The sequence below is a fragment of the Pleurodeles waltl genome, chromosome 2_2, assembly GCF_031143425.1.
Source record: "Pleurodeles waltl isolate 20211129_DDA chromosome 2_2, aPleWal1.hap1.20221129, whole genome shotgun sequence".
Classification (NCBI taxonomy): Eukaryota; Metazoa; Chordata; class Amphibia; order Caudata; family Salamandridae; genus Pleurodeles; species Pleurodeles waltl.
The window spans coordinates 833,726,446-833,740,986 of NC_090439.1; the positions used below are offsets into that span (position 1 = coordinate 833,726,446).

At 44.4% G+C, this 14,541-nt stretch overlaps 1 protein-coding gene across 2 annotated transcripts in view; it reads left to right on the forward strand.

Annotated features, from left to right (window-relative positions):
- LRRC69 (leucine rich repeat containing 69) overlaps nt 1-14,541 on the forward strand; it is a 182,256-nt gene that overhangs the window by 3,179 nt on the left and 164,536 nt on the right. For both annotated transcript variants that reach the window (XM_069220458.1, XM_069220459.1), the window contains exon 2: nt 9,589-9,715. In XM_069220458.1, coding sequence (XP_069076559.1) covers nt 9,589-9,715 — 127 coding nt within the window. The remainder of the gene's footprint in view (nt 1-9,588; nt 9,716-14,541) is intronic.

Genomic DNA, 14,541 nt, shown 5'->3' on the forward strand with positions numbered 1-14,541 from the left:
GGAGTCAGGATGGACTTCTGGGAATTGATTATGAAACCCAGGTTCTGAAGCAGAGACACTGTGCATTCCAGATGAGAAAGAAGCAGGACTTGAGTCTGGGCCATGATCAGGATATTGTCTAGGTAAATTATTAGCCGAACCCCTTTATAACGAAGGAATTCCACCACTGGACGCATCACCTTCGTGAAACACCAGAGGGCAGAATACAGGCCAAAGGTAAGAACCTTGTATTCGTAATACTCGGTCTCCCACTGGAATTGAAGAAATCTCAGATGAGGAGGAAATATAGGAATGGTCAGGTAAGCGTCCTTTAGATCTAGACGGACCATCCAGTCTCCCTCTTGGAGAATGTCTCTCAACAAATGAATGCCCTCCATTTTGAAATGACGATACAGTAAAAAAACGTTGAAGTCTTTTAAGTTTAGAACCAGGCGAGATCCGCCTCCTTTCTTGTCCACAAGAAACACTGGACTGACAAACCCTGAAGGGTGACGTGGTGCCTTGACGACGGCGCCCTTCTTTACCAAAGCCGATATTTCTGCCGAAATGAGATTGCAATCTACAAGGGAAAAATATATTGACCTGGGAGGGCACAGCTGAGACAGGGACTCGTAAAATTCTAGTTTGAACCCCTGCACGGTCTCTAAGACCCAAGCATCCAAAGAGATGAGACGCCATGCTTGCAGAAACCTCTGAGTTCTGCCCCCCAACATTACATCCGAACTTACAACCAAGCTCACCTGTGGCTCCCGACTCCTCGGAGAAAGATTGATGGCCTTTGGATCTTCCCCTGCGGAATCTTCCCCGACCAGTTCTTGGTCTCGATGGATAGAAGGTAGAAGAGGAGGAGTCATACTCTTGAAACCCGCCTCTTCCTTGATGATAGTAAACATGTTGAGGGCCTTGTTGGTAGAAGCGGCCGAAGGCACGCCCTCTGTAGCGTCCGGCCCCTCTAAAAAGTGGACGTAGCACTCTTCTGATTGATCCTTGTGCCTTGTCCAGACTGGCGTAAGTAGAAACAAACTTAGAAAGCTCCTTGAGGAAGGGTGAACCAAACAGCAAACCCTGAGCCACGGGGCCCGATTCAGAGGAAGCAAGATCTGCCAATTTGGGGTCTAACTTCATCAACACAGATCTGCGACGCTCAGAAGATATGGCGCAATTGGCATTGCCCAAGAAACAAAATGCTCTTTGAGCCCAACCTACAAGAATGTCAGGGTTGATGGGCTCACCTGACTCCTTGGCCTGAAAAGCCAACTCCAAGATCTTTGTTAATGGACCTGAAACGTCCAAGAGCTTATCCTGACATCCGCGCCAGGCACAATCTATACCCTTCCTAGGGTCTTTTGCAGACTTCTTGAGAAAAGTGACTAGAGTAGGGTCTAGCTCAGGGGTCTCAGTTACCTTTGAGGGAAAATCCGGTCTGGGGCATTCAGACCTCAGCCTAGAGCGAACCTCCTTATCAAAACTATGCCTAATGTGGGATTCCACATAATCCGCCACTTCCGGGGGTGGGAACCAAAGCGAAGACCTGGGATGCACAATGTCTTCCGGCTCGAATGTCAGGACCTTGGGAGTAGCTGCCTCTTGATGATGAACTTTCTTCTTGCATTTGCGAGGGGGATCATCTCCCTGCGCGGAGGATTGATCAGAAGAAGAAGAAGCTGGGTCACTTACAGCTTTTTTATGAGAGCCTGAATTATAATCATGCTCCCTTGCCATATTCCTGATAAGGGATTCAAAGTCTGCGGAATGCGGATTAGAATTCTGCTTAGAGGCTTGGGTGTTCACCGTAAGGGGAGGTTCCCAAATGGGATGGATGCCCGACAGGGCTACCCAGCCTTGTTGTTCCACAAATCCCAAAAGCTGGTGCTTAATGGGCTGAATAGCTTGGGCTAAAGCTTGATTAACAGTATGACGCACTCCTGCGTCAAGAGCATACACCAAGTCTTGTTCAAAGGAACCAGCTGGTTCATCCAGATAATACACATCTTCGGTTTGGTCATCATAGCCAGCCATACTGTAAAACAGCAGATGAGCCCCAAAGGAGCAGTATTAATAATAACAGAAAAAACAGGGCAAAAAGTCAAAATCTTTTGCTTAGAACGTGGAGGGAGCTACCCTGTAATGCTAAGAAACACCCTTAGTGCAGGCCCAGCCTGTGTAGAAATGTATTGCAACCCCAGAGTACAAGCACTGGGGTGTAGATGGGGAGCTTAGCCAGTAAGAAAACTGATTGAGTTGTAACAAAAATCGCTCCAACACTGAGCCTGTAAATATATATTAAATATTGCTGAGGAAGGCGCCAAGCAAAACCCTGAAGTTCATATAGTAGACGCTCGTAAATTAGGCCCCTGGGGGGGAGAACTTGCCGAAGTGCGTAGAGACGCTCCGGAACGAGCGCTCATAAATCAGGCCCCTGGGGCAGAGAACAATAAGCTCGGCCCGGCTCCAGGAAGACTCGGGACGCGAGCACAATTCAATGGCCCCCCCTGGGGCAAAGTAAACTTCTCAGCAGCTCCGCTGAAAGCGGAGGAAGATTTTTTGCCTTCAGGGCACGAAGAGACACTTTCCCAGGCCGGCACAGAGACGCGCAACATGGGACTCGCGCTGAACAGCGTGGTACTATAAATGGCAAAATTAGCCGGCCATAAAAAGAGTACTGCGCGGAGACGCGTGAGTCCTCGCTCCCCTGCTCCCACTCCACCAAGAAAAAAGCGAGCCGAGCGGCCACTTTTAGGGAGGGAAAAACCGCTCCCGACACCAAAAGAATAACACAACCACATGTAAAATAATATAAGAAGCACTTAACTGGATGCGAAGCAGCAAAGAAAGAGGAGTGGCTGGGTGTGATGCAACACTTTATAGGCTACCTTCTCTATGGTTAGCACGTGACATATCATATATTGGGATATGTAGTTTTTTTGTTTTCCATGGTTTTCATTGGCTGCTGTTAAAATAAAGCATGGAAAGAGAAGCATAATCTGAGGCTCCGGTCCTGACATAGAATTGTTTACGTGATTTCTTTGTGCCACACAAGCAATTGCTCTCTTTATCCTGTTTTTGTGTGCTAGCGTACAAGTATTGAAGGTGGGGAACACCTAGTACACATCCAGTAATCACTGTTCAATAATTTATTATCTGCGTACATTTTATGAAATCATTTCTATCATTATAGATATATATATATATATATATATATATATATATATATATTTGTTTTCCTCCAATTTATGTCCTATTACAAACTTGCCACCATTTTAGATAAGGAAAATCGAGAGATTGTATTTCCCTCATTGACTTCTATTGTAGGAGAGGCAATTTCAGACAGAGACAGACAAAAAAGGGCATTTTTGGCTACATACATCGCAAGTCTTCCACCTGAATTGGGTGTGTGTATACTATTGAGTCATTTCTCATTAAGACAATACTATCTAACAATTGGACACATCTTCTATATCCTTGATTTCGGACTGCAAAGTTGTTATCCTTCATATATTTTTCTTTCACATGGAACAGCCAACAGTTTTGCTGTGCTAACAGTCTTCATGACTATAATATATGGCAGTGTTTTCCAAACTGTGGGTCGTAAGGTCAAATGTCAGGCTGTGTCTTCTGACAAATTGGGTCTTATGTTTTTTAACATAAGTATTGGTGTTTACTAACTCCTCTCCCATTCTAGTCAGAGAAAGAAAAGTAGAGTGAATTATGTTGCAATAGATTCAGAGTGTGGAAGGAAATGCTATAGGATGTCATTTTTGTAGCGCTCACCAAAATGTATTGCCTGTAAATGAAAGCACATTTTTCTAATTCTGAAGTGTGATGGAAGCAAATATTTTTAATTCGATCAAAACAAATCAAGCTACTTCACTTGGTAATGGACAAATGATAAATAATCACTGAAATCCTATTTTCACACATTATAATTAGTTTTTGATGTAGTTTTATCAGTAAACCCGTATGCCTGTGCAAATTTAGTGTCCATTTCAACTGAAAATGTGCTGTCTGTAAATAACCATGTGCTGCCACACAATTCTTTAGTTAAATTAAAAAAGTTGCCTGCCTCTTGTCTATTAAAGCTACGTGGGTCACGAAAGTTTGTCGTTCAAAAAATTGGGTTTTGGTTCTGAAAAGGTTTGGGAAGCACTGATATGTTTTTTTCTATTTTAACATGCAGTATTTTTAACATAATGATTTAAAAATGGCTTCTCATAGGTATAAAATCATTCGTAATTGTGGTAACCTTTGAGAGCTCTGTCTAGGATCAACAGCCTAAATCTAGCACTTCAAAGCCTCATTCCAAAATCAAAGATTTGTTCATTTTGTGTCATTCAATGGAGGGATTCCACTAAGGTCCATAACACACCTCCGAGATGCCTACTCAGTTTATAAAACTTGTTGCACCAAAGCATTTGATTGCTTTAGGCAGCTGATCTTAGAGCAATGTCTTGAATGTTACCAGAATTACAGATGGTTTTACACGTATGAGAAGCCATTTTTTGATCAGTACATCTAAAATATTGGGTGTTACAGTAGAAAAAAAAACATTACAAACTACATGTTGACTGTACCCTGTGAAAGGATAACAGCTTTTGAGTTTGAAATCAGGGATATAGAAGACTGTTCTAATGCAGGCTATAAATGAGACAGCAAGCTTCTGTTGAAGAGGACGCTTTATTTATTTCCTTTCACTGGCGGGCATCATTCACAATTAATAGGCGCTCAGATTAGAACCCTTCTGAACCTAACGTTCTAGGAGGAACCAAGTTAATCGCTGGGGCAGAGGAAACATAAGAATAATGGAAAACATTATCACAATAAGTGATTGTTTTATTAAAAGTGATTACAATGCAACATATAATCACTACAGTACAATATATGCCCTCTCTTCAATGGAAACAAAGATTTTACCATCCCTGAAGAACTTTAAAACAAGGTGTTCTGTTACAGGATAAGATTTGACTCTACTCACTAAGATGGAGGTGTCAGATGAGACTCTGTAATCACAGATGATTCTTGTCTACGTTCCCCTCCAGAAACACCTCTAGGAAGAATCACTGCACAGGGTGTGCTAGTAGAGGAGTTGCCTTACGTGGGTTGAGACACTCAGAAATAATGTGGCCTGTTTTCCCCTTCCAATCCTGGGCAAGTATCCTGCTCACAAATGAACTGGTTAATATCACACTTTGACACTCATTTCTTAATCTAGCACTTTCCTTCCTGAGTTACATTACTTCTTTCATTTACTTTGACAACTCTAGATGATTTGCTTGACTAGTCCAACTCTAACAGCCTAGTTTTCCTGAACCAAACCGGATTCCGGAAGGGATATGGTACCATGACAAATATATTAGCATTACGCGATATTGCCGATTAATCAAAGCGCCTGAAGAAAAAACTACATTTATGTTTTATAGACTATAAAAGTGCTTTTGACCGTGTGGACAGAGCCATGCTTTGGGGAAAGTTGCCAAGCTTGGGCCTGCATGAAAGAATGTTATGAAGCATTGAAATGCTATATGACAAAACTTGGGTGCAGATTAAGTTAGCTGACGGCACAAAACGTTCAAGAAGGATTCCAACAAATACTGGTCTAAAACAAGGGTGTGTCTTGGCTCCTCACCTGTTTAATCTTTTCATGGCTGACATTTCACCAAAGCTGGATTCAGCAAATTCACACTCCCTGAAGTTGGAAACCCTGCCTATTTCACACCTCTCATACGCAGATGATAGAGTTTTATTGAGCTACACAAATGTGAGTGTACAGTGGTTACTCAATATGCTGGACAACTTTGCAGCGACAAATAAATTGGAAATAAACATCAGCAATTCAAAATTCATGCCCATGGGGAGCACCTTTAGCCCTACACTCAATCTTAAGTTAGACAACACAGTGTTGGAAGAGATCTGTCATTATAAATACTTGGGCCTCAACATAGATAATAAACAGAATTTTGCAGTGCAAAAACAATATATCACACAGAAATGCAAAGCGTTGATTTAATCTTTTGGGCCCTGGCCAGAAAGCTGAATGGGCCTTCCTACAAACCCCTACTGTCTGCTAAACTCTTATCAGTCATAACATCTGGAAGTGCAGCACTATACGGGAAAGATGCCTTAATTCTGGACCGACAACAAATAAAAATATAAAAATATGTCTTTCGTCTTCCCCGCACCGTTTCCCCTTCACAAGTTAGGCTAGAATTTGGTCTCAAACAGCTACAGATAGACAGAAAATTCCATACGATTAGGACCTGGCATAAAATTAGGGGAAATAAAGCAAGCCCAGAAGTTGCAGCCTTATGGAATTTTTTTGCCAAAGATCCAAAGTCAGTATATAATGGGTATTTGCAAGGCTGTCTGCAAGAGACTCAAATTACACATTTATGGGACTCCAATATGTCATACCCCCTTTTTCGCTGTGTATTAAAAAGGGAAGTTAGGCTGAAACCCTTCCTGGACGAGAGGCCGATCACATGCCTGGAACGTCATGCACAATTATAGCAGTCTAGCACCAGCACAGTATTTGATCTCAACATTTCCAGTGCACTTCAAACGCCAGCTGCTTGCCATGCGACTAGGCTCCTTGCCATCTCTAGTGGATCAACCAATATGGAAAAATGGGGGCGAGATGTCATGTAGGCTATGCAACACCAGAGCAGAGGATATAGTCTACTTGATTTGCATCTGTCCAGCCTTAAGAGAAGCACTTTGTCAACTGTTAAAACCCGTTTTCATCACAAGTAGGGTCCGATCCTGTTGGCCTGCAGTGATGAAAGTGTTTGATCCATCTTAACTGCAGATAAACTGCAGACTGGTAAAAGTTTAAACTTTGCATGCTAAATTTCTAACTGGCTGCTTCTGATTGTCCCATAACCCCTCTTTTAGATACACCAGGGTCTTATAGTGAAGACAAGGTCAATCATAGAAGCTCGGTATGACTGTGCAGCCATGGCTTAACTAATGGTGCATAGTCTTCAATCTTCGAAAGTGCTCTCTTTGGCTAGAAGTCGTGCCACAATGTGTAGAAGCTGATCAGTAAGCATTCTGTTTCTAATAACTTAATAACATTACATTTTAAAAGTACATTTTAGCATATTATGAGGATTTAATGACCCCTTTTACATAAATGGTGTTATTTTAGTAAAGCCCCATTCATTTTGTATCTTAATGAATTGAGAATGTATAGTTTTAGCAGGACATGAGTAAAGTATTAAGTAGAGGCACTCAACCATAATGGACCTGTGAGAAATTCTGCATGCCCACAATCTCTTACAAATAATATGAATGGTTCATGGCACATGAAAGCTAGTTGGACACTCTCTTTCAGGTATCTATTAAAGCGTTCCACCTGCCCATTGCACTGAGGGTCGTATAAGGTAGCAAGGATATGAGTAATATGGTGGTGTTGTATGAATTAGGTGAATTCCCTGGAAAACAGATGGACCCTGTTATCTGTAACTAGAGTTTCAGAGAATCCCTCCCTGCTGAAGACTTACATAAAAAATTCCAGCACTACAGATGTGGCGTCCTTTCTGCAAATGTATCGCTTGGCCACTTGGAGTGGTAGTCAGCAAGTAGTAGGGCATACTGCATGCTCAATGATAGGCTTTTGAATGGGCTAGAAATATCGAATCCTAATTTCCTCCATGCCGTAGTGAGCCAGGTTACATTTTTCATGGGAGGATACACCGGTTTTGCAATTTTTGTTTTGGCGGTGCACACCATATGACCACATAACATGCTCAATCTCGATGTCCATGTCTGGCCACCAAAATTATTTTCTCAAAAGATGTTTCAAGGCCAACATTCCCGTGTGTCCCTGGTGACCTATTTTTACCAGACCTTCATGTATGCCCTTAGTAGGGACACATTTATCATTCCTAAAAACCAAATCATCCACCACACTGAGCAACTGAGAGAATGAATGCAGTCAATCCGTTAAAGATTTGGAGGGTGGCCATCATTTGAGTATGTATTCCCTCACATTCTTTGGTTCTTCATCCACACACTCTTTTATTCCTTCTCCAAAACTTCTACTTAAATCTCCAATACATGTCACCATGTCACCCTTAACCATGCAGAGGCGTGATTCAAGGGGTTCATCTACAGGAAGCTGGGGAACGCAGTCTGCCATTTGGTTGCTGTTCAAAATGGGATCTCTAGTTGGCAGTGGTTCGCACCATGCCCAAGTAGGGACCATTACTCTCGCCAGGGTAAGGCAGCCACACAACTAACATAACCCCAGCTCACCCTCTTGGCTCAAGCAGTCAGGTTTATCTCAGAGGTAATGTGAAAAGTATTTGTACATGCACACAGAGAGAAGCACAGTGAAAACACCACAAAAGTACTCCTCACCAGTACCAGTTTGGAAAAATAGCCAATATTTATCTATGTAAAACAAGACCAAAACAAAAAATGGAATATACACAATTAAAGATACACATTTTTAAGTTTAAACCTTAGGAAAGCACTTAGAACACACTAGCTCTAACTGGGGTCTGTAGGAAAGTACCCTCTTTTTGCCATGGTTACCCCTAACCTTTCACTGAGTGTGTTTTGACTGTTGCTTGGGATCCTGCTAACCAGGATCCCAGTAAATGTGCTCTCTCCCTCTGGATTTGGTTGTACCCTCTACAATTAGCATAGTGGTGCCCCCATGTAAATTCCTAGAATATGGTACCCAGGTACCCAGGGCATTGGGGCACCAGGGGTTCCCCATGGGCTGCAACATGAATTATGCCATCCATGGGAGCCTATGCAAGTGTACCTGCGGGCCTGCCGTTGCAGCCTACGCGAAAGGGTGCATGCACTCTTTTCACTACAGGTCACTTCACCAGGTCACTGTAAGTCACCCCTATGGCAGGCCCTTCTAACCCAGAGGGCAGGGTACAACCACCTGTGTGTGAGGGCACCCCATGCATGAGCAGGAGTGCCCCAACAAAATCAAATCCTGCTTAACTTTCCTGGACTTCATGAGTGCGGGGAAGCCATTTTATCCATGTACTGGACATAGGTCACTACCCATGTCCAGCTACATAATGGTAACTCCAAACCTGGCATAAATGGGAAAACATATCTTTATAAAAAAATTGTCCACCGCATGGAACTGCATTAATGTTGTGAGCTATATCTTAGCTGCATATGCTAGGCAACTGCCATATTACGTGCAGATGCATCCATGTGGCCCAAAGTTAATTCAAATCAAATAATGCCATTTCAATGTAAAGTGAATTTGAACCATGACTACACTGTGGCAACTCTTCTGTGTAAAATATGTGTATGTATACACCTTTAATCAAATGCAAACATAGTACATTGTTGGCATGGCCACCACATCTTGCTTCTCCAATTCATTAATTTGCACAGCAGCAGGAAAACCCGGGTAGTTTGTAGAGAGAGGATCTTATGATTAGGAAATAACTGTTGATTTGCAAGAACAACTGAACTGACCCATTAGTACATCTATTTAGTCAACTCAATTTCAGTTATTATGCCAAGGATTAATTAAATAATTCTTAACTGTATTGTAAAGGATAGTTAAATTATGTTTGCTCTCTTAATGATGTGATGTTCTTATCCCATTAGTTGACAGCACTAAATCTGGGAAATAATGCCTTGGAAAAAGTTCCAGAGCAACTTCAACACCTCATATCACTTCAGAAACTTCATTTGTTTGGAAACATGATTGCCACACTGTCACCTGATGTATGTGGTAAGTTTTATTTTGAAAAATAGTTTTTATGAACTACATTAACTTACTATTTGTGCTCACAGCCTAAAATGTGATATTGTGATTTAAACAAACAAACTAAAAATCATGTGTTTGTTAAATGCTCAATATTTAGGTTCCTCAGTTATGTCCGCTCCAATCACCACCTGCACCAGTTTTCCATCTGCACCTTTGAGTGAGGAGGGGGGGAGGTTGTGCTCTGCTTCCTTTGGCAGGCTGTGTGAGACAGTATACTTTTGTTGCACTCAAGGACCTAATGGTCCACTTGTCCTTATGGACCACTTGCGAACCTCTGTTACTGGACCAAATCCATTCATAATTGTAATTTAGGAGAATATATTAATGTTTAGAAATATTGAAGGAATTCATTTCCTGCTATGCATAATAAAAACACGAATGTTGCCAAAAGAGTTCATCGATCCCATGTCTGCCAAGTTAAGGTGACATATCCTGGAACCTATACAGAAAAGTGCCTTGCTGGGAATAGTGTGAGAGTAAGATAGCATGACAGATTTGGTCCCCACTCTAGTATTGTTTGCAGAATTATGGTGCGTAGTGCCACACATCTAAGGTCATTCCCATGTAAGGAGTTTCTACAGATTATGACAAGCATTGGCAATGTCAACAGGTCTGACTTTAAAGGAATGTTGTATGGTAATGTGAAGCATTACAAGTAAATAGCATGAGAATACATATGTATTTGTGTGGAAGGACAGGACTGTAAAATAGTATTGGTGCAGGTTAAAAGGTCAGGTAACAGTTGCACTGTCAAGGCAGACCTAAAAAGTTTATGACAGACTTAGTTGAGTGATTGCAGGATAATTTTATGGAAAAGAGATAGGGTTTAGTGCTTACCTGGCATAACATTAGGGTCATTTACAACAGGCTGCCCATGCAACAGTTGAGGTTGCATTGTGGAGAAGACAATGGCGCTCATTACGAGGCTGGCAGTCTTACCGCCGCGGACCAGGCGGTAAAGACCGCCGCATTACACGCTGTGGGATTTGGCCAAAGCCAAACTGCCACAACGCTGGCTGGCCCATTGGTGCGGTTGCACCGACGCAGCCGTGGTGAGCTCCTCCAGGCCAGCGGCAGGCCTCAGGCCACTGCCCCCATCATGAGGCAGTAAAACACCAGGATTTTCGTGGCGGGCCCTGGGAGAAACGCACCCGGAGACAGGAATCCCCATTCCTGTCACCGGCACACCCACACTTCCATGCACTCCCCCACCCGTCCACACACTGGCAAACACCCCCCCAACCGACATACTCATACAAACACCCCCACCCACTCTTACATTGACATACACACACGCCACTCACACATACGCACCCCCTCCGCACACCCCTCCTCAATCATTCACACCAACACCCTCCTCTCCCTTCATGCAAACCCCCACCCTCTGCACACATGCATACATTCACACACTCCTCCCTCCACATCCATACACTTGCACACACCCCCCCTCATCTGCACACTTGCACACAGACACCCCCACTCACTCGCAGACTTGCACACATGCAGCTGCACGCACATGCATCCCAATACACACACCTACTCACTCACACCCTGACACCCCCCTCCCCTGCGTATACATGCAGACACCCCGCAACGCATGCATACATCCAGACACCCTCACTCGCTCGCTCAGAAACACACACTCAGACACCCCTATTCGCACACATACACACACTCAGACAGATACCCCCACCCCTCTGCATACAAACACACACGCACTCGCACCCCAACACCCCCCTCCCCTCGGCATACACGCAGGCACACACACCGTCCATGCACACATACATACACGCACTTACACTCATTCAGGCACACATATGCGCACACACCACACACATGCACCCAACACCCCCCCTTCAGGCGATCAACTTACCTTTTCCGGTGAGGTGGTAGTTTGGGAGGGGATGGGTCCTGGCATTTTCCACTGCCAGTACCGCACCACAGACAGGACTCCACTATGCCATATTACGTATCGTAATACGGCAGCCGGTGTCTTGTTGCCATGGCGGTGCTGGTGGTGGAAACTCCGTCAGCCAGGCAGAATTTTTTTCAGCTCTCCTAATATGGCGATCAGCAGGCCGCCAACACTGGCAGTCTGTTGACTGCAGTGGCTTCCGAAGTCGTAATGAGGGCCAATGTTCTCGAGATGGGGAGAAAAGAACATAGGATGGAGATGCACTCTTAGATTAGCTTTTGTAAGCTGAATCCTGGAGAACTTCACCCACCTCCTCCTATCTTGCCATTTTTTAAATTAATGTCCCACTTGGTACAGACCTTCTCTTCTAATGTAGTCACTGAATTAGTGATCTCCTGCCATAAGGCTGCCTTCTGTGCTTCACTGAGGATCAATGAAGTAAAACCATCTCATTTTTGGTAATGTTTTTACCAGAGATTTTACTACATGGGCTGACTTCTTCATCGTAACTCTTTAGAAGTAGAACCTACATTTTAGAATGCTTTTGCAGATGGTTGCAGGATCACTGACAGAAATAGGAAAATCTCAGCCTTATGATGTGGGCATTATTTATGTGATTGTATGTGAATAGGTGTCCGGTGTTTGTGGGATTTGGGTCAAGTGTATAATAATCCTGTTCATGCGGAGGTCTCCTCCCGCATGTGAAGGTCTTCACAAAGTAGGTGCAACTTAAAATATGTTTTAAAGTTACTAGTAGTAACTTTACAGTTATTAATTATGGTATAAAAGACTCCACCCCCTGAAGTGAGGGTGTGGAGATGTGTATGTCTATAGTGAGGAGTAACACACAAATACCAAAAAGAGGTAAAGTTACTCCTGGTATAGTAGGGGATATCGATCTTTCACTCACAGATGCTCTGGCTGGGAAGGCAGCACCAGAGCAGCTTGTAGCCTGCACGTAGCTTTGCTGCACCCCACCACCCCCAGTTTCTGTTCTGACTGGTCTGGTTGGCCTCCACCCTAACCAGTAAGTGAGGCACGATGGGGGGCTGGGAGAAGGGTGGTATATTCCTCCTGGTCACCCGGAATATTGGATGAACTGGTGGGCATGAAGAGGGGACGAGGAGTCAGTAGTGAGCCAGGAGTTGGCAACGAAGCAGTGTTTGCAGTTCCAGCAGTGCTAGTGATATAGGCGAGAAGTTGGAAATTAAGCTGAAAACAGGGGCAACTAAGGCCTGATAGCAAGGTGGCAGAGAGAGGGCATACGAGGTAGGCCTCCTAAAATCACCCAACAGCCCATCACGAGCTACAAGTTGGAAGGGTGAGGCAGTAAGGCAGTAGGTTGTGGGTCCGTCACACTGCACACAGGCGGCCAACATTAGGCCAGTTCAGCTTGTGTTGCCTTGGGAACCCACCCACCAGTCACTCAGTTACCGCTTTTCCTATACTCCTTGCTCCACACCATAGCAGAGTAGGCCTGGCAGAACCTACCCAGACTGCTGGGATAGAGCAGTTGGTTAGAGATTGGCTAGCCATTCTCATTAGCCAGGTGTTGTTGGTCTTTGCCCTTTGTTGGTATTACTTATCATATCGTGCTTCACTTGCCAAATATTCAGGCCATAATTTTCTCCCAAAATTGCTAATAGACCCTGATTTGCAAGAATTGTAAGGTTGTTTCAATATACCGGACATGCTCATGCTCTAAACCGTAAAATAGCACTTAGAAACGAGAAGAACAAGAAGTGTCAGTAGGTGATATCTAGTTGTGCCGGCCCGGGACAAAGTCAAACGTTCAGGCCAACCATGATGGAGTGCAGGCTGGCTACAGGGACCCCTTTGGGCCCTCTGAACTAAAGTACCTAATCCTCGTTGCCTCGATGTCAAAGATGCTGGGAGCAGGCTGAAGCTACGTGTGGGTGTTGACCCCCACAGTGGTGATGATGTGATCCTTTTCACGCAGTAGCGAAGATGCGTCGATTTTTCTCCATGCAGCACTGGCAATGCGTAAGGTCCAAGATGGGGCAGTTCTGAAGGCGATGCCCTGAGGTTGGTCGGCACTGAAGAGGAGATGCATCAACTCTGGTCCATGCAAGGGGGGCCCGATGTGCCAGTTCTGCTCCACGCAACAGGGTCGATGAGCCAGTTCTGATCTGCCCAGCAGCACTGATGCATTGATTTGACTGGAGTAGCACTTTATATCCACTCCCACGGGCTCAGTCCTGGATTGGCACCACCTGGCAGGGCAAGACTCACAGTTGTCAGAGTCCAGGTGCTGTAGCAGGTGAGTTTGATGCCTTTTGTGTCCCTGAGACTTCAGAAAGCAAGAAGCAAGCCAGCACGCCCTTGGAGTCACTTAAGTTCTGGAGAGATGCAGGTCCAGTCCTTCTTACTCCCAGGCAAGGAGGGCAGCAGGTCAGCACAGCAGAGTAGCATTCCAGCAGAGTGGCAGGCCTTTCAGCCGCACAGCAGTCCTTCTTTCTGGCAGAGTATCTACAGGTCCAGAAGTGTACTGACGTGGAGGTGTCAGAGGTCTAATACTTATACCCAGTTGTGCCTTTGAAGTGGGAGAGACTTCAAAGAGAAACCTTTGAAGTGTACAAAATCCATGTCCTGGCTCCAAACTCACTACTGAGGGTATGAAGCCCTTCGTGTGGGGACAGGACACAGCTTATTCAGGTGTAAGTGTCAGCTCCTCCCTCCCAATCTGCCCAGGATGGCTCATCAGGCTGTGGATGGCCCATAAGTCACACCTATGCTTCCTTTGGTTGAAGCTGTCTAGAAGTAATACACAAAGCTCAGATGTCACCCAGCCCAGACATATTCAGAGACAGGCCATACCTACTAAATGGCTAAAGCAAGAAAATGCAGCTTTCTA